This window comes from Cardiocondyla obscurior, linkage group LG10 (genome assembly GCF_019399895.1).
Source record: "Cardiocondyla obscurior isolate alpha-2009 linkage group LG10, Cobs3.1, whole genome shotgun sequence".
Classification (NCBI taxonomy): Eukaryota; Metazoa; Arthropoda; class Insecta; order Hymenoptera; family Formicidae; genus Cardiocondyla; species Cardiocondyla obscurior.
The window spans coordinates 5,669,016-5,696,605 of NC_091873.1; the positions used below are offsets into that span (position 1 = coordinate 5,669,016).

The following is a 27,590-nucleotide window of genomic DNA, read 5'->3' on the forward strand; positions in this document are numbered from 1 at the left end:
AATAATCTTTCGTTCAATGTAATATTTTTAATCTTGTTCGTAATTTATTTAAAGTGTAAAATTTCTTAAGAAAAAAATACTTTATAATACTGACGTATCTTTTCAAAATCAGTAAACATATTATTTAATAAATTTTAATTATACACGCATGCATACATTATATGTTTAATTCGTAAACTAATTATTCACTCACTTGCTCTTTACTCTTTTGTGGTATTTAGAAAAAAAAAAGAAAAAGAAAAAAGAAATAAGTTTCAGGAATATTATTAAAATTAATTGTACAAGAGTATTTTAATTATTTATTATTGTAATATTCTTCATTTTTCGGTTCGGTGCTACCGTACGGTTAACGCCAATGTTAATTAGTAATAAATTCAATTGATCATAAAAAGATTTCAAGGACTGAAAGGAACAATTGATACTTCTCACTGTATTGATGAATTTATTGCATCGGATTGACTCATATTTACAACAAAGACACATACATATATATATGCATTTTCATCTACTCTATCAATTATCTACATACATAACTTTTCATTTTTAGTTACGCTTGATTAAATTTTCATTGCAATTACTTGCCGCTTATCTAGCCTGCTCGATACTTATACAAGAGTCTGTTACGGTTCGTTTCGTTTAAAACAAATTTACGATACGCTAAAGCAAATTACATCTTACTATATTAATCAATATTGCTTTGTAACGCGGTGTCCTGAAATTTACGATAGGCACAATAATAAAAATAGTCTTCGCGTGGCCTCTTCACAATTATGAGATGTAAATAAAAATGCATAGTTATACAAGTTACATAATAATAATAATAATAATATTAATAAACTTTTTAAACACTCTCGACTCTATTGCAAAGCTTTTTATGATCGCAGTCGCATTAGCCACGATGATCATGACAGTTATAATAATTACAATAGTAATAATAATGACCAACATTTCATTTGCTACCTATGATTCACTTAAAGCTACTATCACACCGATTTATACATTTGTTTAAAATAGATAAATATGCGGTCAACGTAAAAGGTCTGCCTTGTACGTTCTGCCATAGTCGTAGCTCTTGATTTATTATTTAACGATACAAAAGTTTCATTTAATATTGTTTCCCTTCGTGTTCGATTATGTATCAATTCTGCCTCAGGGTAGGCCGATAATACTGCGCTATATCGATGAAAGAAAAAAGAAAAAAAAATAATAATTATGAGAATACGCGACAGTTCGATAATATCGACAGTTTTAAAACAAGATGAATAGATGTATAAGTTCTCGACATGTTATTATTAAAAATATTATATTATATTGTACTATATTTCCATTATATTAAAATTGCGTAAATGCGATATTTTATAAAGAGAAGTACCCTTCGAAAATAGTAAAATATAAATATGTCGTCCGGCAAGCACGTGGTAATGTAACGTCACCCGAGTGGAAATTGATTACCCACCGTTACCTAATAATTAGTTAGCCGATTCGTGATTCATCTCGTGGCTGCCTGGCAAAAACTGTCCAGCACCGAGCCGGATACGTAACGCTCGAAGCGTACTAGGTGCGAGATAATTTTTACCAGCTGATAACGAGCTAGAAAAGCTAGATATCTGTACGTTTTTCGCCGCGTGCTAAAATCTGCTGCGAATCCTGACCTATCCCGGGCTCGCCGATCGCCGCGTTAGTGTGAGTACGTCCGTGTGTCAACATCTGGCCGGCAGCCTTCGCGTTCCAAGCTCGCAAGGTGAAGGACGCGCGGGTGGCGGACAGCAATTGTTTTACTCGGCGAATTCGGCAGTCGACCGCCGCGGTAGTGTTAGTACGTGCGGGTGTTTTTCATCGGCCGGCAGTTCTCGCGTTTTCTAAGTCCGCACGGCGAAGGACGCGCGGAGCGGCGGGCGGCGAGAACCGGTTTGCCCGGCTATTTCGGCACTCGAGCGAGTTTTGCGTAAGATCAACACGCGACAGGATAAACAAGTACGCGACGAAAAAGATTTAGATTCTATTGAGATACATAGTCCGCGATAGGCAGCGACGAGACGACCGATTCTGGACAGATTTTGTTTCTTTTTCTTTAAATGACAATTTAATTTTTTTGAAGACAGTCACTTGAGAATAAATACTTTCTTGTAATGTATGGCTAGTATCAAGCTGGTCATCGAGCTAATTAAGAAATAAATTTAATCCGCGCGATCTAATCACCAGCTGCAAAATTAAATTAAGTAGATAAATTTCCACTCGGGCAGTTACAATTCTTACTCAACGATGTAACTGCAATGTAATATACCTTTTATGTACGTAAAATGTACATTGTGCAGTGAGACACTAGCATTGTTACATTATTTTTATCTTGTCTTGGGTGGTAACAGCAAAACATTTTTTGAACACGTTTCAAGTGCAAATAATTAAAAAGTAAAAAAAAAAAAATTATATCAAAATTAATTTTTTTGTAATTTAATACAAATATTAAATTTTTGAGATTACCTTCTTACAACTTAACATATTTATTTCAATTTTTACTTTCGCAATAAAGAAATTAATGCATAATAGGACTCAAAGGTAAACGTTTTCATGAAATCTGGACGAAATTTTTTTTTACAAACATCTGGACGATTTTATCGGATTTCCCATGGTTCTCTATCGGTATCTATATTGAGACGATCCTAATTACAAATCACTTTACTAATAACTCTCGTTCCCGCTCACCGTTAACGCGTAACGTATTTGCTTTGCACATACAAATATTTACAAATATTTACATTTACCCGCAGAAATCCATTGATGCAGCCATCAACACTCGTAGTCGATCAATTAAAACCCTTCCCAGTTCGTGAAGAGACTAACAGGGCATCTGGGTCCTATTGATTTATCTTCGTGATATAGTTGATTTCGTTCGCGTTGCGAATTATTTGTAATGTCCAGTACGCTTTGCGAATATTCCACAAAATTATATTGTTTATGAGTATCGTCCAGACTGTTACAACTCATGCAATCCCAGTCGAAAGTTTAACAATTACCCCTCTATTTACAGTCATTTACTTTAAACGGATAAAATTTAATGCCAATCTGAATTTACTGAAGAACTTTTTAACAATTCGACAATATAAAAATATATAAAATTAATTTTTACATTAAATTTTTATACATATTAATTTGGAAGAATAGAATCAACTTCGTCGATTACGCTACAGAAATAAATAAAAAAGAAAAAAAAAAAAGAAGAGAATTAAATATATTTGTTTTCTCGATATATGAAAAAGTAAAAAAGTAGAGAAAAATAATTTAATCTGTCGAAGCCAATCGTTAATTTTATTTTATCCTAATTTTAAATATAATTAGGATGATTAACTAGTTATCCAAATTTATCGAATAAGTCGTTGATATCGTTTTTTTTTTTCTTTTTTTTGTATTAAAACATCTATTATATTTAAAAATCTTATCTGCGGATTATTTTCTTTTTAAGATTCTATATGTTTTCAACAAGATACATTAAGAAATGCATTTGTCTACTCATTTTTATAATTAATTGTAAGTCGGGAAATAGTTTCTTTAAATAAGAACTCGACGAGGCCTTCGGGCACCTTCTTTTTTTTTTTTTAATACCTTACTTAGTAGTTTGCGCCAACTGAGCCATATCAGTCGAATAGCAGGGTGAGCTAAGTAGAAGCGGATACTGAGTTTTTCGGGGGTAGTGCATATTCTCGTTTTGTCACAACATCTTACTCAGGGAATGGTAACTCGTAGTTCCGGGCGGAGGAAGTATGAACGGACTAACGATAGAGTGTTCGGGGCCGTGATAAACTGAGGAGTAGCTCGATTGTTGGTTGTGATTTTGACCCGAGGCATTTAATCCATTGAGCACCGGCGAGCCCGTGTCGTGTAGCTTCCGCATATGTTTCTTGAGGTCGAAGTTTCGGCAAAAGCCCTTGCCGCATATTTTGCAGGAAAACGGCTTCTTGTCGTTGTGCGTGTGCATGTGAAATGTCAGATTGTAGATTTGATGAAACGCCTTGTTGCAGATGTTGCACTTGTACGCTTTCTCGCCGCTGTGCGTGAGCTTGTGATTTTTGTAGTTACCCTTCTGATGGAAGCCCTTACCGCAGAACTCGCAGACGAACGGCTTAAAATTAGCGTGTATGCGCGTATGGGTGTTGAGAGTAGAACTACGATTGAAGGCTTTGCCGCACGTGACGCACTTGTGCGGCTTCTCGGCGGTGTGGATAATTTTATGTCGACACAGCGTGCTCGCTTGACGGAAGCCTTTGCCGCAAATCTTGCAGACAAACGGCCGGGCGCCCGTGTGCACCGGCATGTGTCTCGTTAGATTATAATGCGCGTTAAATACCTTGCCGCATTCCGGGCAAGTGAAGGTCTTTTGCTTGTTCGCGGTGCCGAGCTCGCCGCGCGGCGCCGGACTTTTCTTGCCGCGCTGATTCTCCGACGATATGCTAGTCAGATTCAGTCTCGAGGACGCCTCCTGGATGGCGGCGGGGGGCGGTGAACTCTGCGTCACTGACGGGGTTGAGGCGGGCGGGCCGGGGAAGGCTCTCAATAAGGGATTCGGATAGTACAGCGGATAATACTTAGACAGTACGGGATAGTGCTGGAGGATATCCTGATGCCTCAAGGTCGGTACATACTTTTCGAACGCCGATTTTAAATGCGCCGAGTATGACGGGGAAGAGATGTTTGGCGATTGTAGAATTGTCGTCGTCGTGGTGGTCGCCGGGACCGCCGCCGGCGGCGGCGGTGGCACCAGATTAGCGTTCTGCTCGGTCAATCGTTTGTCCGGCTCCATAATTTTGGCGATGGAGAAGGTGAGGTTTCGGCACGGCGTCGGGGAAGTTACTCTTTCGAGTGGTAGACTCGTTGGTGTCTCAGTCGCCATTGCACTACCGGTTGCGAATGGTTGCATGATAAACCTGTAAAAGAAAATATTAATTACTTAGCGGATAATTTATTTAATAATCGATATCATATTATGGTTTTTCGTAATAGTATTTTTTTTTTTTGTAACGTTAAAGTTATTTTAACAAATTTATTCGTTATATATATAATTAATCTACCTTGTTGTTACATAGTTAATACATAAATAATATATTTTTGTAGACTTATTAATGAAAGAAAATAATTTTAATTTTTAATAAACGTTAATATTTCGGAATACTTTTAAGAAATATTTTTTAAGTACTTAAATTAACGATTTATATAATCTAATATGCAATGCGAGAGGAAAAAAAATGAATAGCAGAGCCAACGTGAATGAGAGGCGAAATGGTCAGCACAGTAGAAATGCAAGCTTCCCTGAAGCTATTGCGAAAGGTTTGCACATTGAAAAGTAGAAATGTTTGCTCCGTGGAGTAGCATCATGTTTGGACTTGGAATGACGACTGAAATTGAATGGGACCTCGTTGGCGATTTCATAAAATACTTGCGACTGGATCGCATGGTAATCGTAGGATCTCGATTCAAGATTTGCGATAAGATCAGTCTGAAATAAGCTCGCGTAGACGAAAATGCATTAATTATTATGCAACCTTTAACATTTCGTTAGAAGTAAAAGAAAATGTTTTTTTTATTTTAATTTATTAAGAATTAAAAATTTATTTATTAAGAATTAAAAAAAAAAACTTTTCTTTTATTGCGGAAATTCTCTTTCTTATTGAGTAGTAACGTAATAGGTTTTTGCGAACTTTGTCTATCACTAAGGCGTCTCTGAATTGCCTCTCGATCGAAGACGACCCTAATAATCAGACAGCTTGGTAGGAAGAGCTATAACGCGTATGAGAAGCGAGATTTTAACAGGGAAAACGGTCTTGTCACGCGATTCGCCTCGAAATCGCCTCCGTGGCCTATAGAAAAGCACCGACGTCACGTTGACAACCTGGTGCGTCGCAACGCCATAGAAGAGCACAACTGTCGACTAAAGTGCACCACCGACAAAAGAACGCGATTACGTACCACGAAGGTTTCCTCTTCAAACCCTTCGAGGGTAAGCTGAAAACAGCCGTCGTTTCTCGCGCCATTTTATATCATCCTGTCGCACATTTCTTCCATTTTTTTTTAATTTTTTTATATCGTTACAAACTTTTTTTTAAACTTTTATAAAAATATGACGTACTTAACACATTCCTCTTTTTATAGAAAATTATAATCGTGTGAGTTTTTTTTTCCTCATTTTTAAAATATCGTATTGTATTTAATATTCTGTATACACTCTAGTTTCTTTCTTTTTATTATTTTCTAATTATTTTTCATTTTCATTCTATTTTATAAATTCTATTTCTATAAATAAGTGGCATATTTTTTTATTTATAATAATTAAAATTATTAGTAATTAAATTTCTATCATTAAGATATTTATAGTAATTTAGATGTACCATTTATTTTTATAAAAGTTGAAAATTGGTATAAAGCACTATTGAGAGAAATATTGGAAAACGTATGGGCGGGATGCAGAAAGGGCGGAGCCTGACTTTCCACGGAAAGCTACTTCCACCCCACTCAGCCCGGTGTTTTCGGGGCGAAGCTAGGTCCATGATTGTACGATTTCACGTGAGTTTTCGACTTTTCACGCGAAGCGACTTTTATTCCACCCTTCTCCCTGTTTTCAGGGTGAAGCTACGTTTACAGTTTTGCAGTTCAACCCGAGTTGTTTTATTTTCTATGTAAAAAAAAAAGGAATGGAGTAAAAGAGTCGTCTTGCGTAAAAAATCCACGTAGAAACATATAATCGGGAACATAGGCTTTGCCATAAAAACAGGAATAAAAAGACTGGCGGAAAAGTTACTTCGCGTGAAAATTCTAATTCTGCTTTTCCTTCCGTATCTTTCTTCTTCGTCTATGCGTATCTTATCAATATATTTTTTAATTGCAAAAATAATGTAGAGAATATTAGAAAATAATGTCTTATTTTTTAAATTTTTCGTTATTAATTTTTTTTTTTTTAATATAAAATTTGCATAACATTTTAATAATAATTTATGTCTTTATGATGTGGTTATAATATCGTTTAAATGGCAAGTCGTAACTAAAGTAATGCGTTACATAAAAAGTATAAGTTATATCATATTTTGTAGGTCATAATGTACGCGTGCACGTGCGTGCGAGCGTGAACTATCGCTGTATTTCCCATTCATCTTTCTTTGCATTCGCCGAGTGTTACTAATTTATTTTTCTCGGTTTCCTTCCCACACTCTTCACATTCACACGCTTCTTCCTTTGCTATCTTTACTCTGTACCGAGCGTCCTTTCTCCCATTCTCACGCTTTACCTTCCGTTCTTTTTGCTTTATCTTCTGTCTCTTCGAGGAAGGAAGCAAGAAAGCTTTATGTTCTCTCTCTCTCTCTTTTTTTTTTTTCTTTTTACCGTAGTCTTTTTTTTACGCACTAACCGAACCTTTACTTTCATCTTTCCTTTCAATATTAATCCATCTTTCTTTTGCACTATCCTCTTCTCATTTCACTTTTGTTAACGGAGACGGAATAAATCGTTGCCGATGGAAGGGATAAACGAAAACAGATTGGCGAAGGCTATCATCGGTCGCACGAGGGTACAAGAAGCAGGGGGATGGTAAACCGTGTCGTGGTGGGGGTCAATATTGTTACAGTACTTAACAAGCAGCCGTGGTAACCAGTATATCGTTCTCTGCCACCGAGACCTGCGGCACCCAGTCATTTTACCAATTTAAATCAATCCATACCAAAGCATGGCCGACATATACCCAGAAACCATTTTGTTTTCTTAACGCTACTCGATCCAATGAGCTACATATTCCACGCAATCATTGATATAACTGTTCACTTTATTCGGAGCCGAGTATACTTTTTCAAATAATTCTCTCTCGAAGATTGCAGGCTTAGAAGATTGAGTTTCCAAAATTAAAGAATTAAATTTCACTCCAAATATGTTTTTTTTTTTTTAATTAATATGTTGTTCAAATCGAATAAATTAAAGTTTCTAATTATTTCAGTAGCAAGGTGATAGTATTTTCGAATCAACATCTTACGTAGAAAATAAGTTACATGAAATTAAGCAAAAAAGAACGTCGAGGTTTATATTTCAAACTATTTTTGAAAAAGAAATAAAATAAAAAAAAAATAAAAAGATGCATAGATAAATTTCTCTCTCTCATCTTTTCTTTCGCGGGCGATCGATTTGAAAGCAAAGATTAAATCGCAGATGTTAAATGTACAAAGTTTACCGATATGGTTACAATTGATTTGAAGAATTCAATCACCTCCAGTAAACTATTAAGGATAATGAATGAATAGTTTCAGACTTAAAGAAAGTTGAAAGGGCTCGAAGAAACTTGAAATGGCTTTGCAAATTTACTCATCTCTTTGTAATAGTAATTACTTTTCTCTATCCAGTCGCTCCTTTCGATCGTCGTGATCCCGTTCTCTTAAAACTGTCCTTCACAATTAAAATAATATAATAATTATATTAACTTAATAAAATAAAACATATTACGCGACGTGTAGCGTAAATCATTACGTGTTACGTACAAATTTAATTTGCCATTTACACAATATTTTCGTTACGTTACAAAAATCATAAGGCACATTACTAAGCAATTTCGCGTGTGCAAGCTGCATTAATCACCGTTGTCTTCTTTCAGTATTCCTATTTATAAATTCATACGTATATTAGTCATACGCAGCCTAAGTAGCGATAAGAAAGTAAAAGGTGCACCGTAGAATTTCTGGCTTAATTTTTTTCATAGTTTATGAATATTTTTTTTTTTTTCTTTTTTTTTTAGAAATTAATTATGCGACACAAAGGCCGAGAAAAAGTCTTGCGTACCGTTTAAGCGATTAATATGAATGTGGAAGTAAGAATTTAGAATGAAAGTGGCAAGCAATGACGATTATAAATTATTTGAAGCTGAGGAGCGGAGTCGGCGACCGACGGGTAGAATTCTAGACAGGGAAGCGACACGTTAGCATCATGTGATATTCTCCGTCGCTTGTCGCATGCATTTTACAGCCTTCTAAGCTGTTTATTCACTTAGAATTTTAATTGACGTAATGCAAATTACTTGGTATATGCACGGCATGTAACGTTAACATCATATTTTAATTTTATCAGTAAATAATATACGTAAGAACGTTATATCTATAATTTTCACATAAATAAAATTAAGTAGCATCTGTTTTATTACTTCTACGTCACGTAATAATTTTATTTTGCATTTACTTTGAAGTCGCAAGATAAAAAAAAAAAGAAATAGAAATAGACGTTTGTTGAAACTTTCTAAAAATGTTGTATTAACGCGTTAGGATATCAGTATACAACGTCCTTGCGTAAATCAAGATAAACTGGGACTGAATTTTGAAGTTTCACGTTATGAAGGGAGTCCGCGGAGGAGGGTGATTAAAGTTAATTGGAGAGCGGTAGTGCGATGGCGAGGGGTACGAAGGAATAAATTGCGAGTCGACGAATCGGGAGATTGGTGTATTCCAACGGTATATTCCAGATTAAGTTGTTCAGTTATATGTCGTTTACACTACGTCTCGGCAGTTTCTCCCGAATCATTCGGGAGAATTACTTAATTTTAAGAAAGTTCCCGGTGTATTTACCAACTTGAACTTTGACATTCGATCAGTGGAATCGAGAATGTGCGATTTACCGAGCTCATGTAATTTAATATCTTAAAAAAAAAAAAAAAACAGAAAAGAAAAAATAGAAAACAGAAAATGTAATGAAACTTAAAAATAATCAGCAAACGTAATTACGCCGTGTCGAATTCGCGTATTCTCAAATATATAAACGACAAGAAAATTATATTACAGAAAATATAACGTGTTGCAGAAAAGTTATACGAGATATTGATAATTTTGTGCAGATTACTTTTTGTAAAATCTGCCCGCGTAACAAAACCGATCGAGTCTTTGTAAAAATTGAGAGGCCTTCGCGGCAGTCGAATCGATTCAGTTTCAAATGCTAGATAGATTAAACTTGAATTAAATAATAAAGATTAATATGTCTCGTCTACATGTTCCGCAATTAGAGATACCGCGGCACGAAGTCTGAATTTGACAGATTTTACCGGACGTGTTTAACATGTTTTTGATCGCGTCACACCTGGAACGTTCTCCTCGTTCCTCTGCTATCGATTTATTTGATACGACGATTGTGACAAATACAGACCTGGTTCGATTAAATCGTTTCAAACTGATTTAATCAATTCGAATACGTTTTAAAACGCGTGTATTATAATACCGTAACTTAATTTTTTCTTAATATAATAAATATTCTGTCTTGTACAAACTTAAACGTCGCGAAGACGCGAACGATATCACGAGATTGTAATTAATTTTGTTGTCTTATCAGCAATTTCTTGCAAAGTTATTCTTGTAATAAAAAAAATCTTTTTTCGGCGTCGAAAAGATTAAGAACCACTGGCTCGAAAGTAAAATTGGCGTTCGTGTATGTGCTCATATGAATGTGAGTTTTACAAAATGGCAACGGATCCCGCTGCGTTCAATATGTTCAGAATTCATTGGTGTTCGACATATCGTCGTTGAAGCGACGAGTTGGCGGGGGGTTCACAGCTGCGCAATATACAAGAGGTTAACATTCACTTCTATACCCGACGACTGTTACAGCCTCCATTAGAGAGCAGCAAAAACTTCACGTTATATCATTAGTTCTTTTTTCTTCTTCTTCTTTTTTTTTTTATTTTTTTTTAAAGTTAAATTTTCTGTAGACAGCTGTTTTCATAAACATGGGTATTCCGAGATTATCTTTATTTTTACGAAAAGGAAATTAAATTCACAATAAATAACTTGAATCGACAGCTACGGCACTATATTATTACTGCACGCATATTACATCAATGTAAAATATTAAATTTAACCACAAATATAAAATTAAAATTATTTTCATATAAAACATTTGTTACATTCGCGCTTAATAACGTTAACACCTGAATTTCAATATTAGGATACGAAAAATAAGTCGGAAAGATTTTTTAACACTTTCCTTTGATGTATTATCACAAGCATCGTTATCGAACGTCGTGTTAAATTTTTTACAAACTCAATCAGGCTATTATTGTTGTAAATTAACGTTATAATATATTCTAAATGTGACATAATTATAGTTTGAAGTGTTAATTAAATTATACATATTTAATAAACGGAAAGTGACGATTACCATTACGTCGCACCGTGCTATATCAGATTTTAACGTGCGCCACGCTGCATCATTACGATCGCTTCGTATTTTCGGCGTCGTGCGTGTTCGTCGCCGACAATAGCCTGGTAACTCGAGATCATCGACCTCCATAATAACGATCGGTCGCCTGGATGATCATAATAGTCGCGCCGAATAATGAGTAGGATAAAAGTCAGGGAAACAATTGCCTCACCATTGTCATTTCCTGAGCCATTCAAACCACCCCATATACCCCGCTTGCATCGCGGATGTTTTTAACAAGAGATCCGTAAACGAGAGGTTGAAATTTCTCCGCGCGCCGCAAATAAAATAGGCCGAATCTGAAGATTATTTCGCAGAAATACATAAATAAAAGTTCTTGAAAAATTCTGCTTCGAGAATCTATTTCAGCGCATTAGGTTTCGATTAAAAATATTTGCCGAGTAATAACTTAGCAGAACGTAATTCGTCTTTATTTAAAAGTGGTATATGAACGCTGAAACTGTTTTATTAAAACCGTATATTCGGATAGGTTTCTAGTGCTTTTTTTTTTTTTTTTAATGTTCTCGCGTTTTCGGCCGTTTTCATTAAATCATATGAGACAATGGAGAACAATAAAGGGGTTTTACGTGGCGCGACTGGCTCGTACACAAATGCACGGAGGCGTAGGCTACTTCCGCTTTCGCCATTCAGTCGCAATCTCGATTCTCGAAGGAAGAATGAACCATAAACCCGATACTCCAAGTATAGGAGATTTCGTTGCAAAGGTGAGCGGGGGACCGGTGCCGGAAGTCTCGCGTGCCATTTGCTTCATACGATGTATACTTATACACGTCTTCGGAAATCACGATAAGATGAATAAGGGGACTTTTTGAGTGGCGCGTGCCTGTTGCCACCAGGGCAGATAAAAAAAAAAGGACATCCGATCTAGTAACGAGAAAAACAATTTTAGATAATTATATAGTACTTAAACTTGATTAACGATTATTTTCTACGAATTAATATAACAAAACGTGTTGTATTCACGTTTGTATTAACGAGACGTTAAACTGATTCGCGAATAATAAACAGGATAATTTCACAAAAATTTTAATCTTATCGAATAATTAATTAAATTGAATAATAGTTGGAAAAATAAATTATATATCGTCGTATATAATTTATAAATTTATTTATTTATGAATCGTAAGTTCCTTTACGTCGTTTTACGTCATTTAGTTCAATAAAACACAAAAGGTCAAAGCAAAACACGTAACTCTTTATTTCGTGGCGATGGGATAAACGGCAAGTGATCGAAACTCATCAGAAGGCAGGTTGAATCAAGGATACTTCAATCTTGGAAGGTGTTTGATGATCGATTTGGGTAGTCGTCGAGACCCTCGATAGAACGGCTTAGTTGTTGAGAAGTGTGTTACTGGCGGATTTGACGTGCTTATCAATGGATCGCCGACGTAATAGGCTGCACGCACCCCAAATCAAGCGCATAACTAATAACTGATATCTGACAAAGAAAAAAGAAGAAGCAATAGCCGACATTTGCATGCAACTATTTACGTTCACGAGAAATGTTTGCTGTCAAATTTTATAATAGCAGTTTTGAAAAAAAGGGAAGTTATTTCAATAAAATAAAATAAATTAAAATTCACATTTAAAACGCGTTTTTTTTTTTTACTTCTGAAGTTATTAACTATGCGCTTGTAAATTTCGTGTATACGTGTGTCGCATGTACATGTATTAATAATTCGTTCCGAGCCGCTTTTTTTCTCGCGTGGATAAAGAAAGAGTTTTTAAAGAGTTTGATAGTATTGAGAATGTTCTTTAACGAGAGACGTTAATTATTGCCGCAATGACACCGACATCTCCGTGCCACTTAATCTCTTACTCTTTTTTGAAGTAAGTATCAAGCGAAACCGGTGGGGCAAAATGCCATAAAGAACTGGTCCGATGGCTGCCATCTGCCACCCCCAACCCTCGGGGGTTTTTGCCATCGGTCTCAGAAGCTCGAAACTCTCGCGAGTGGCTTGGACGGCTCAATGCCTTTAACCGTCCTTCTAACCGCCCCTGAGAAACCACCCTTACTACCACAGCGGCTTTATTCTATCGCAAACCATTGCGCATGGCGCTTTTCATACAAGATTATATAGGATATTACACGTTAAATGTCACAATTTAACCCCTCGGGCTACGTCGTCGGTTGGACATCGAAGAAATCTGTGGAAATGATTGGAACGGAAATGTACTGTAGAGAACTGTCGAATGAATCGCGGCGTCTAATGCAAAAGTAAAAATTTGCTACATTATTAAAAATATTAAATGCGTTTATATTATTAACTTTTTATTTCAAGCTGTAAGTTTAAAATTTAGAAACATTATTTTAAAACAATCGTGATTCGAGCTAAAAGAATATGCAACAAGGTTCGTTGTTTTATAATATTTTATGCTTCATCATTATTATTAAATATTAAATAATAATTATTTTTTTACAAATTAAAATATTAATTTATAAAATTAATTGCGAAACTTATTTAGTTCTATTTACAGCTGATATTAAAAAAAAAAAAAAACACAGAAATATCTATGTATTAAATTGTAATTAATAAATGTAACAAATTTTTTTCTATCTTTTTTGCAAATCGTCGAATTTTCGCGATCGTATTATTTTCGACTTGCTTGCGACTTGACTTGGACGAAGTCGTAAATCGGTGTCAAATTGTCGGGCAAATAGAGGGCGGGAACGAACTGACGTGTGACATAAAAAACCTTATGTACAACGTATGGTTCCTTGCTCGTGACCCCAGTATTCGGATCTCGGTGAAAGCGAAGGCAGCTGGCTCGTTTTGTGAATTCTATTTGAATAATTCCCAGTCGCCTTGGCGCGTGCCACCAAGACTGTACGTACCTTTTCTTGAATCCTCGCGCCAGGATAGCCCTTCCTTCCTCCGATATCGCAGCTTCTATTGGTCTCGGCGGAGACACGTGGCCGGATGTCGGTATACATTCCGTATCCAACGTTTCCGTTCATCTTGAAAGGATAATACCGTCTCGCCTCGCGTTGTAACTCTACCTTCCTCAATCGGTAGTCTTTTGTTCATTCTAGGAGTCCTTGTAACCTCGAGGTTCACGCAAAGGCGTGTCTCGGGATCTTAAAACCATTGTAATTTCTTTAACGACGTAGACATTTCATTTTCCCCACCGGCAACTGTTTATTCCAAGTCAAGAACTTTCTATCTATATTAAAAGTCTGAAAATATATTCTAAATTCTAAGAGAATAGAAGAGTCAATTCGATATTGATTTACATCATTTTTTTTTCTTTTTTTTCGGTCATAATTTAGTTAACGTTACGTGGAATAGGCATTATTTTAATTTTAGTTTCTTTAAGGTTCGCTTAGGAATTTAAAAAGATTTGGTTTTCTTCCTCTTTTCTTTTTCTTTATCTCGAAAGAGAAATCCGCAGAAACGAATTACGCGGGGTAAGCGTATAATCAAAGTGACCACTTGACAATTTATGTGATAAATGGCGGAGGGTCAATGAAGGGGATGTGATCTACGTCGGTAGAAGTGAAAAGTTTATTTAAGACCAAATCATCCTTCATCGATTAAGGTAAAAGGGGGTGCGTGCACGAGGCGACAGTGAAATTGCGGGGTGAGATGTTGAACGGAGAATGGAGAACGGAGGTTGGTACGTGTTATTGCTTGTATTGTGGTACAGCCCCTCGAGCAACCGGTAGGGGTTGGTTTTAGCCGGCGAACTCCCCCGGAGATTTCAAACTTCTCGGTTACCCTTAAATGGAATGGCAGGATGCGAATTTAGTTCGCGGCAGCTACTTGTCGGCCGATGCAACGTTATCGTAAATTAAATTTTTATGTTACGCAGATAAAAAGTACCAATTACTGCAACGCATATTGCACAAAACGGGAGGGAAAAGGTAGCGAGCTGATAAAATGTTTCGAAAACGTAATATTAAAGGAAAAAAAAAGAGAGAAAAGAAAAGAAAAGGTCTTTTCTTAGAAATGGTTAAAGTAAAACTTGTCTGTAATACGTAAAGTAGAAAGTAGTAAACGTAATAGTAAACGTAAGAAGACCACTTTCGATGCCGAAATTTTCCGGTCAGCCTTTTATTTGCATTAATTATCTATTATCCTCTCTGTCGCGCGTAATTGCGGATGCACATGCACGGTCGGACGCGCGCGATTCCCGCACATATCTCGTTATATGAATCTCGTTAAGTGAGCAATGCATATGCTTACGTCGCCGGGAAGTTTTCAACGAACTGCGAGCCGCGGCGGGGGCGTACAATTCTTATTAGGCATTACGCGCTCTTTTTATGCATATGTATGCATATCGTATGCGCACGCGGACGGACGCGGAACGGAACAATGACCACCGGTCGACCAAGAGGCCGGATATAAACACCTGCTTGTCGCATTCAGCCTTTACGGCCCAGGGCGCGTTCGCGTGATAGCGCCGATATCGGCGTTAGGGCCTTTAACTTTTTTTTTTTTTTACGGGAGGAATATAAGGAAATTTATTGCCGAAGACGCCGCTACCAACATTTATTTCCCGGTGCACGCGTTAACGACACCCAATTAGGCACCGACAAAACCAAACACTGTTACGGCTTACGTGTAAAACGTATCGAGTGCCGTTGAGACGGGAGGGATTATCGACGGATACGTGAGAACGCCTCAATTGCAGTTACCCCGTTGTTTATGACGCAGGGAATATAAAGTTGGACGGGAAATTTTTAGCACGTCGCGATACCCATCAAAACGATACACGAGTAAATGTCACTGGGAAGACATAAAATATAAAAAAGTATCGGTATAAATTAATTGAACGAGTTTTGTTAAAAATAACATATACAATCGTTATATCATGCTCATTATTTTACATAATATACGCATAGTGAATCGGCGATAAATTACGCAATTAAAAAGAAAAGTTTTAATACAAGTTCGTATACATAACTCTTTTCCTCGAAGATATAATTTTATTTTCAATTATTGAATTATATAAAATTTATTATGTATGATTAATTTAATAAATATGTATTATTTAATTATACAAAAATTTTAAGTATAATATTATAATTGAAAATTGAATTATATATTTTACTTTCTCTTACAATTTAAAAAAAAAAAAAAAAGATAACACACCAGACTATCTCTTACGAATAATAGCAGACGTTACATAACTAATACGGGCATTATCGCGCTTGTACAAACATAATTTATTCGCGAAAATTCCGGTCGGCTTATTAGTTCGCTGAAATACGGGGACCTCATTCGGATTTTGAAAGGCATTCGCTTCCTGAGCAACCAATCTTATCTGATGCCAAGAGCTGATTGATATCTTGATATAGCTTGAAGAGGGATGGTTCGAGTTTCATCCGCCATAAACCACCCCCATTGGCTTTATGAACTGCGCGTAGAGTGGTGCTGAACATCTAGTACCTCGGAGGAAGGTACACATTTAATCATAATCTAATATTTAAAAGGTAATTTCACGGTCTGTTTACTTCGTGCAATCCGCCTACCCTCACATCGTTCTATTCTCTTTTCCCCTTCGCGGTACATGCGTTACTCTTACCGACGCTGAAGTATGGGAACCACGTTTTCGTAAATGGTAAACGGTACCATTTCTCACGATTAGTATCAATATATCGTTTTCACTTGATAACACACGATTTGCATGATGCTCGTTAACGGCAAGTGGGTAAAACTCGACGAGTAAGTACTTCGGGTCGGTTTAAAAATTCTTAAACAAATTTTCTTGTTAATAAATCCTTCTACTTTCTCAAATAATTTATTTATAATTAAAACATTTTTATTGTTACATAATTTTCCATGCTTTTATAAATAATTTCAATCCGTTAACTGAACTGTTTGTAGATGTAGATTATTTTTTAAATTTTAGTTTGCACATTACAACTATTTATTTTGCATATTATCACAAGATTCGTGATGAAGAGTTTTGCAAAAATTAATTGCTTTATTACACTTGATTTTATTTTTATTGATAAATTCTATTATAATTAACGAAACAGTTTTATGTGTAACGGATATGGAAAAGATACTTGTGCCAGGAGAGACTAGGCATCGAAAAGTGGTGGAAATGGCAAATATTGTGTCCACGTGGCCAGATAATGAAAAACATAATGTATGCGTTTAACTCTAAACAAGCGAGAGGGCATTACTATTATCGTGGGTGAGCCATTGCGATTAATTGCCTGCCGTTGATTCATTCTGCTTAATTTATACGTAAATTATACCCGGTCGCCCTTTCGGTGCTCAGTGAATAAGTATGAACTTCCGGTGTCTGTGCACCTCGGCTGCGTTCTACGGTATGCTCGCGTACACTCGTGAACCCAGAATGCTTTATTCGCCATGTAACATACAAGTATTCCTACAACGGTAACAATAAAATACGCGAACTTCACTGATTTTCAGACGGAGAAGGAACTTATTTATCCTTCGTTTCGCCACGCATGACTTTGTATTAAATTTCATATATGAGCAAATATAATTAATAATATAATGAAAAATTTATTTCTTGAAATATAACTCTGTACGCGCCACGAAAGAATATTCGCACGAGAATAATTAAGTTCTGCGCGACACGATTTTTCACGCGACCTTGCTTTAGTTTCCTTGTTTTCATGCGTTTTTTCCTTGGGCTGAAAATATTATGTAAAGTGCCGCGGAGTCTCGCTGGAAGGGTGATCGCAAGTTGATCCGAGATCGCATTATCGCGTTGGGCGCCGACTACTAATTATAGAGTGCTCTCCGTACTATCTCGATTACTTTAATTAACTGACCGCTTTGAATTAACTGACACCAACCAGCGCGCGCGGTTCGGTTTCCGCGACGCCGCGTACACGGTGCACACATTCATGCGAATCTCGCTCTAATTTACTACTTTAATTTTTCACGTGCAAATCCATAAAAAAATGACCTAGCTCACGTATCTTGCACACACGCGTAGCACCCCGCGATATAAAGTGCCGGCGGATAATTATATTTTCATCTCCTCATCGCATTAAGATTCTATCTAAATGCGTAATAAGCACGCCTAACGAGGACAGAGTTGTTTCATACACGTACTACGTATGTGTATACATATATTGTATATATATAGTATATATAATTATTTATTACGGGAACCGCGTTAAGACTCCGACCTATCACTTAATTATAAGTAAGCATTTAATTTACGAGAGCAATTTTCACGTGTGTAGTAAAAGATGAGATTATATTTATGTCACTTTTGAAATATCGTTTTCGTAAAATAAAATAATGAGCAGTAAAGTATATGTTAAGTATTAATTTTTTTTTTTTTTTTCCGACGTGGAAGTAAAAAAAATAAATAACTATGTTGAGACATAAATTAATTTTTACCAAGGCTCGTGATTAGTCAAGGTAATAAAATTGACATTGAACTTTCATGGCGTAAAAGTATGTTGCGTATTTAAATTCCATTGGCATACTTAATTTTGCAATCAAGGTACTTCACTCAAATTCAGTTTACGGACAATTCCCTGGGTAAAATGATTCATGCCATGTTGTGAATGAATAGCTACTTCCGAATCACATCGTTCAAATTCTTTTCACTACGGTGCTAGTTTGCCTTAATGCGCGTTAAATTGCGTTATGTCTACTTATTAGTCACGGCATGAGCAGGTTGCATGCAACGTTGAAAAGGCAATCGTGTAATACGTCATAATTTCCATAGCGTGACTGGACACTCCTCCGGTATATCTTCACCATTTTCACTCCATTAATACGCGGGTGCGTTTTCATGTTCTTTTTAATGGATATAATTTATTATTTACTTAACTCCAATATTTATATAAATTGATATTTTATAATACATTTTGTAAAAGTCGCGCTGCACAAATTACATTTTTTTGTTGTAAATGCAGGCACATCTAGATGTCACATTTAAGTTATAATTAATTATATTCTTTAAAACGTAGTGTAGAATTATAATTAAAAATTGAAACCATTATGAATCATTTATTTCAGAATTAATTGTAATTATTCGATAATCTGCCCTTCTACACTTTGTATTCATTGATATAATTAAATTTATTATATTAATTCAATTAATAACTCAATATTATATAGAAAAATAAAATTATTATACATTTTTCAAGCTTATAATTTTTGCAGTTTTAATAAGACAATAATATAGATTTGTAAATTTAAATACGCCGCCAAGTATTTCAATAAAATCGAAATTGTCGCGTATTGAAAATCTGACAGCACAGTCGCTGCTTGGCGATCAATAAAATTGCAGTTTAATTAATTTCATATAAATATACGTAAATGCAGGCTGTATCATTGAAATGACCCTATTGCCGGACATGCGAGCGGTTTTCCCGCAATATGCATGCGAGTCTTTTAACACAAGCCGGATCAAATCCATTCTGGCAAATTTTTTTTAACATTCCATTCTGTACAAAATAAATACTCTAAACTTAATACACAAAAAAAAAAAAATATTTTATATCGAATTAGCAGCTATTAATGCTCCCAAATTAGGCCGATCGAACAAAGCGTGATATGAAAATTAACTTATCGCCGCGCATAAATTCTTCGAAATTTGTTCGTCGAGTAAAAATATTTTACGCCGGCCGGTTCGCTCGTTTGAAAAGCACAGTATCCCGTAATTGACGTAGCTGGTGGACTTTGAGAAAGCGGAAAAGAAATAAAGAAAATTTATTCATCGGGGGCGAGAGAGGGGGAGTGACGCGATTGGCATTACGAAACGATACAGGTGAGGGTGCAACGATAAATCAAGATAAATTTATGATAAACAAATTAGTCGGCGCGCGTTCCTGCCCCTTACTGGTGTTATTGTCTATCGTATATCTCCTTACAAATTACCGGCCGTCCTGAACACCGCAGGCTAACCGTTGTTCTTAGGGTAACAGTCGTAGTGTTGCACACACGTGAAAAAGGTATTCGAGGGGTAACTCGAAATTAACGCACTACTTCCTCTTTTCTATACAACCTTCTATAATACACATATACCATGTATTAGAAGCATACTTTATACGTGGATTTAATAGACACAAATATCGTAACAAGATTTTTTTTTTTATTTATTTTTTTTTAAGGAATTAAATAAAATTCTTTTTCTCGTCAACGTTTTCTGAAATTATTTCGTTCTAATTAGATTTTTAATTGTAATAAAAGCTGAGTGATTGTGATACGTCAAGTCCAGGGGCATAACTCGTTTTCATTCAAATTGTTGTAAAAATTATTTATAAATGTAGAACCGTTGATCCCCCGTTTCACGAGCATGCAGATCGTGCCCTTCGGCCTTTCTAATTGTGCGCGTACGATAAAGCGGTATCGGCGGTAACGCTCGAGCATAGCGAGGCAAAGGAGAGGCTAATTTTTTAAAGAGTACTGCAAAAAGGGGGTGCGAACAGGTAAAGCAACTCCGCCGCGGCGGCCGCGCTTCGTCCTTCTCTCGTCCGCTCTTTTCCCCACCGACTCCCGCCGCCTTTCTGTCTCACGCTCGCTTCCTCTCGATTTGATCGCGCACGCAAGCTGTTGGAAGAGCCTCGAACTGCCAGCTCGTATTTCTCGCCCTCCAACAAGATACCAACCACCTTTTCAGCCCCATCCACGACTTTGCATCACGCACACACGATGTCCCACGGGCATACACTTGTAAGCATCACTCACACACCCCCGCGCATCGCCGACTGCCACCCGCCGGCCGTGCGCGTGAGCGGGGCGAGCATTGTGGCGCTGGCAAAGTGCTATCTGACTAACCATCTTGCTGATCCTTGGCCCGAGACGCCGAGCTCACGCGGATTGCGAGAGAGGGTGAGGGCGGACGTGGCCGGGTGGTGGTCCCTAAGTCACGGATAGCTTAAAACAGAGCAAGCTTAAAGACCTCGCGCGCAACTATCCGGAATTTATAGCACCGCGGCCGCTAACAATTCCGTCGACCGCCGAAATGTCTGCGGGGTTTCCTTTTACTGGAAAATATACCCGGCACTATTGCACGTGCGCTATTTGATAGGCGTGATTTAATACTACTTCGGCACTTTGCGCGTTAGCTGTCGCGAATCGTGGAGATAAATTACTTTTTCATCACTTTCGATCCGTAACATATTTTACTTTCACGGGGTAACGATTACCCTCGTCGTACTTACGCGTTCGCGAAGTTGTGTCTATTCGTTGAGGAGAAAAAGAAAGAGAAAAAAAAAAAAGGCCCGGGATTGATTGTCAAGAGAGCCCGCGCACGTCCGGTAAGACCCAAGACTGCGCGAGGCCTCTCCTCAAATATTAGCGAAGGTTGCCGGGGTCTCCCTTTGAATCAGAATCCCCGAAATTTCTATAGCAAATAATCGGAGACAGCTGGCTCGATGCAAAATCAAGTAGCGGAATAATGCTCAAGACTCCATGACATAGAAAATAAAGCGAGAAAGGAAATCGCGGCGGTTCCATTGAGTCTGAGAAACGTCTCTTCGCGCTCCTCTCCGTCGTTTATGTCAATTACGCGAGTGTAAAATTAGATAATATTTCCGATATTAAATAACTTAATTAATAAGATATTCGTATTATATCTATTACTCGAGCAACATTTAAACCCGTTTGCATTTCTTCTCTAAAAAAAAAATAAAATAAAAAAAAATAAAAAAATAAAAAAAAATTGGTGCGTTACGCATGATTTAGCTAATTAATTAATTCTATTGTTGCCGTTTATTAAATTATACTTATATATATATTTTTTTTGTTACAGATCGACGCAGATGCATCCACTGTCGTCTACAAAAAAGTGTCGTCACCGCCGATTAATAATTATACGAACCGCAACCGGTTCGTCGGAAGTTCGTTGAGTATTCGCGCGGAATTTTTTAATATACGATTGGCTTCTGAACGCGAGTGCCGAACATAGAACGCGCGAAAGTAATTATTGAGTAATTTTCGCGAATAGTAAAATCACGGTCGGGGTGCTCGCGAGTTACTTGTGCGCGGAAGGATGGCTCGACACGTCCCATCTGAGAGGAGGAGCAGGCCCGGGGGGCATCCTGCATCGGCGGAGCAACTTATAGGTAAGCATACATTAAAAAAAAAAAATCTTTATTTAAAAAAAAGAATTTACTTTTTTTATTAACTTTATTAATTAATATACCAGCATCTCTACATTAATATTTTTCATTTTATGTTACAGCCACGAGCAGAACTCAACAACTCCGCTGAAGCTCATGCAGATCGGTAAGTCGCATGACTTTTTTTTTTTCGTAGTAAAGTAATATAGTAATTTCGTAGTAAAGTAATAAGTAAACGATCGGAGAGCCGATCGTGGAGTTCGTACACCGTGTACGAAGTTTATTGGGATATTAATCGCCGTGATAGGCGAACGCTTCGCTCGCGGAGTGTTTACACGAAATTTGAAGAGGCAGTAACACCGAGGCTACCTTCGCTCATTCATCCCTTCGTTTCTCACTGCGCTTTTAAGCATAACGAAACGCCCTTCGCGAGTCCCCGCGCTTACGTGTCGTGCAGTACTCGAAGACCCCCAAGTACCAGTTCAAATACACGCATGTTTCGGACGCGCGTTCTGAACGCGGTGGTACTTAGGCGGCGGCATATAAGTCGGGTAGGCGAGCGAGCGAAAGAATCCTCGAAAAATAATAGTTGTCGATGGCACGAGCACCCATGTTTATAAAACACGAGCGGGGCGGACTAATTGTTCGTTAATATCCAGTGGCACTTACTGCTTCTGGCCGTACAGTTGCCGCTTCGGCACTCATTCCTTTTTGTGCCGCGCATATTGTTTCGAGTACGCGAACTGTTATATTTCACCGTGATAATCGTCGCGACGCTTTCGCAACGCTAAATGTTTTTTTTTTGTCCCCGTTACGATACATTGTGCGTGCGTACAATGTGCGCACATACGTTCGAATCGCTTACGCGGAGAAAGCAGTGAAGAGGAAAATTGTTGCATCGACGCCGCGAAACTGCATTGTGCGATGTATCATTGTAAATGATAACGAAATTGAAATAATAACGATACGGTTGTTAAAGAAATTTAAAGAAAGGCAGGACTCCTTTTTCGTCTTACGTCTGGTTTTGCCAGAAATGCATATAAATTTATCCCACCTAAGCAATCTGATCGACGGTATCCGTTTTATACTGCGCGCATCTGAGATCGCTTCAAATATCTTGCTCATAAATTACAGGTGACGAGAAATTTTTACAATCCACGCGTGTACAGTAAGTTTTGAATACTCGCTTCTTCGTAAACTTACGGTACTCTTACGAAACTAATTAACAATCCACAAATAAAAAAATAAAAAAAAGTATATCTATCCCGTTTTATTAAGAGACAAGTTCAGCTCGCTATTGCGCCGTGCTGTTGCTTTTATTTTTTTGAACATTCGGCTTTTCTTTGAATTACATTTGGCCGTAGCACACGACGCATCTAGTTTCCAGAGATCGCACGGGAAAATGAAGTCGCGATACGACGCGACGCGATGCGACACGACGGGCGTTTTAATCCATTTAGTACCTCCCCAAATGCAGAAAAGCAGCGCGTATCTTCGCTCCAGCCACTCGTATAATCCGATTAATTACACCAAGCTTTTGATCTTATAATCTATCCTTCGATTAATGAGCTTCTGCAGCGTTGTAGACTTCGTGGACACGTTTACGAATGCGATACACACTTTCTGCCGTAATTGAGAATTATTTTATTGTCGAATTAATGATATCTATCACGTAAAAGATTGGAATTATGAATGATTATCAGAGAATTTGTTGCATAACGCGCTATGTGTTTAATACACGTAACTTACGTATATTAATATGAGCATTGAATGCAGAGATAAGAAAGAATAATTATTGTATCTTGTGTTATTAATTAATATATGTATGTGAGTGTTTCATTAAATTATTCATTAATATAGTATTTAAATATAATAACGGTAGATTAATTATTATATGTAAACGCATTTATACTTATTTTTAAATGAATTGTGGCTTACTATTTTAAATTAAATATTTTCCGTTTGAAAAAAAGGAAAGAAATTTAATAATAATAAATAGTAAAAAATAAAAAATAGATTAAACGCAACTATATCGCTAATTTTAATAAAGTTTCAAGATAATACGTAAAAATTTGATTCGTTTTATTAATACTTACAGAAATTCGGAAAATACTGTTGTTTAATTGACCTCAGCAACAGCTCACTACACAAATTTTTCTCTTGTTAACAGACCGAACACTTTCACAGTTTTTCAATTAATTAACGCAAATTTTATATCAAGTACGCTTTAAGATTCAAACAATATTTATTCTCATTAATCGTTACTGTATGCTCTTTTATTCAATCTCTAATAATTGTTCAAATTTATCGCAAATAATCTGAAATTATGCCCGTCGTTATGCGAATTGACATCTAGTTCGAAAACCTTAATTTTTGTCGCCAAAATGAATCCTTTGCGTCGACTTTGGTGTTGAAATTTACACTTCGATTAACTTTACACAATCTATTTGTCCGGCTTCATTGTCAAAATCCATTATTTTTCGACCCACTAGTTATTTCACATATTCTACATTATTCGATCACTAACTTTGTTAAACTAGTCTTTGCATTTTAATTTTAATTTGCTCGCAATCATCGGGACATAAGCTTCGAACTTTTCTGAAGTGTAATTATAATTTTGTAGTTCATAGAATCGTTACAAATCAGGGATTTCGATTAATACATTGGTACCGATAAGATTAATCATCCTCGCACCGAATTATCTCTTGCACAAATTGATTTAAATACCATTTTCCTTTTTACTCTTCTTCGGCATCGTTTTGACGAGTTTTGCTTGGAAAAAAATTTCGTTTTTATCTCGCGATAACGTCCGATTTGGTTCACTGATCTCCGGGCAATGTCACATTTATACACAACTCGGATCACTTCCGCAAGTAGTTCCAATAGCAGTTTGGAATTGACGAATCCGACGATTTCCGATGGAATGGATCGTGGATGAATCGCGGCAGCGACCCCGAGGCGACGATTGAAAACGCCGTTTGTCGCTGGTAAAGATGACGTGTGTGCTCCGCTTGCTAGCGAACCGCGAGAAGGTTCCAACTGTGCCGCGAAGGGTGAAGGGTGAGAGAACGGGAGAAAGCTTAGCAGCAACCACCGATGGCGTGGGCGGTACGATGGGCGGAGCGATACGACGGCCCATCCTCGTTGCTCGACCGGCGTTATCCTTAAAATGGGGCTATTATCCCATAAAATTTTTCATCCCCGCGTTTCTCCATCCCCCCTCGTACGTTCTTTCCCACTTTTACCCATCGCAAATGTCGTAATGTAGCTATTTCGTTTCTGTCTGCCGCGCAAGTTACTCGAATTCTCAATAGATAGAACGAGGTGCGACCGACATCAAAAGTGCAGACGTAGGATCGCTCTTCTCATTTTTTTCGACACTTTGAATCGATCCTCTTTCGGAGCTTTGAGGCACTGTTCCTTCCTCGGTTTAATTCGTTCACCGTCACGGCGACCACCATCGACCCCCAGCGTCGCTTTGAAAACTAGACGTCGGCGGTATTCTCGTGCATCATCGCTTTTTAAGACCTGTGACGTGATATCTTATCTTTTCGTTCTGATTCTTTAAATCATAATGACGAGGTAAATTATTTATATTTTTTTAAAAAGGAAAAAAAATTACTTATTTATCATACACTTGAAATTGTTAAAAGCTTTAACATATCTTTCGTTATGAAATTAATTAAAGTGGTTTAATTTATTATAATTTTTAAATACACATTTCTAAAAATAGGTTTATTAATTCTGTAAATATTTTTTAGGATTTCGTTTTTTTACATGAAAGTGTTTTTATTTGTGTATAATTACTTGAAAGTTTTGAAATTGTTTTTATTTAATTGATTTACTTGTTTGAGGAAAGAAAAAAGTATGTACTTATAATTTTTATAATTTATTTATGTTATTTAAAGAAATGTTACATTTTTTTTTTAAATATTATCGAGTAAAGTCTCAAAGTTTTATAATTAACTAGACGGCTTTAAACAATCCATCGTACAATTTTGTACAATTTACATTTTCGAGCGAAAGGAAGAAGGAACGTCTATGCTAACCGTTTATCAATGTTAATAAAACATTAGAGCACCAACGTAAATGCCTAGAACAAATGTCAGAACAAAAGGATAACCAACGCCAAGATAAATGTGGAAATTCAATTTCCTACCTACAAAATATGCGTGAAACGCATCGTAGTTATGGCGCTCGCTATCCGCGCGTCCTCGCCGCTTATTATAAAAGATATTCAGAAATATCCAACGTGAAAAGTAAAAGCGCCGGCGGTGAAATGCATTGTAAAGGCCGTGAGAGGGATGAGTTGCATCAGTCGCTCACAAGGAGTGTCGAACGAGAAAGATGTAGGAGAGAGAAGGCTCGCGAGGCAAAGAGGGTAGATGGGATTTCGACCCCGCAAAGGATCGACGAATAGGGTGGCGAATGAATACCTAGTATGGATTCGCCGGGAGCCAATAGCAGTGCATGGTGTCCTCCCTCGTTCGAGAGAGAAACGCCAATCGGATGTTCTCGCCGTTGGCGTAACTCTCGGCAAGAAGAATGGTGAAGGATGAAAAGAGGGGAGAGGTGAAGGAGATAGGGGTGGCGCGACGGCCCGACGGCTCTACCTGCCTGCCCGGCTGATAAAGACAGACAGACTTCCCTGTCTTTCGTGCCAGATCATACCAGCTTTTGCTAAGACGGCAACCCTCGGTGTGCGGGCACAACCACACCTCTACTATCGTTTCGGTAACCACCTACCTCCGCCGCTCACTTACACCCACTTTACCCAGCAACACCATGATACGCTTCGACACCTTTCTTCGTATTACGCCGTTGCCCTTTAAACATCGTCTCACCTCGCCTCGCTCCTTCCACCGGTATCAATGCTCCCCTCCGCGTAATTAACTGAAGAGGAACACAAATTACGTTTCATCGATAAGTACGTCTTCATCGGTATATAGAGTCAAACGCATCCGAATTTCAAATGATTTTCAAGACGACGTTGAACGTGAAACTGCCTCGAATCCCCGTTGCCTTTCAACGCTTCGATACACTGTGTATAATATACAAGATCTATAATTTTTCATTTAAATAGAGCTCGCATCGTTTATTTCTTATTTGCTCTTGGATAATTTCATCGTTACTATTATTACGTATTTTTATATTTTATAGGCGTATCTGGAGGCTTATTACTTTTACGGGAAATTTATATTCTATAATTAAATACGAGGAGTATACCTGCCTTTAATTTTTATAAAGAATATTTGGCCAAAGTATATCAATCATTTTGCAAATTAATTTCATTGTATTGATAAATCTTATCCTGACGGGTCTTGAGCTGGCGAGAATTTAATTCGATTCTAAAATG

At 37.2% G+C, this 27,590-nt stretch overlaps 1 protein-coding gene across 1 annotated transcript; it reads right to left on the minus strand.

The window, feature by feature from the left end:
• Positions 1 to 422: 422 nt before the first annotated feature.
• On the minus strand, positions 423 to 25,873 carry LOC139106031 (fez family zinc finger protein erm). Its single transcript, XM_070662485.1, has 2 exons — positions 24,331 to 25,873; positions 423 to 4,919 (listed from the first exon to the last, which is right to left on the minus strand). The coding sequence occupies exon 2, from the start codon at positions 4,910 to 4,912 to the stop codon at positions 3,707 to 3,709; it is 1,206 nt and encodes a 401-aa protein (XP_070518586.1). The 5' UTR covers positions 4,913 to 4,919; positions 24,331 to 25,873; the 3' UTR covers positions 423 to 3,706.
• Between the last annotated feature and the right edge of the window lie 1,717 nt (positions 25,874 to 27,590).

Coding starts and splice junctions, on each gene's coding strand:
- LOC139106031 (XM_070662485.1), bottom strand. CDS start 4,912: ATGCAACCATTCGCAACCGGTAGTGCAATGGCGACTGAGACACCAACG.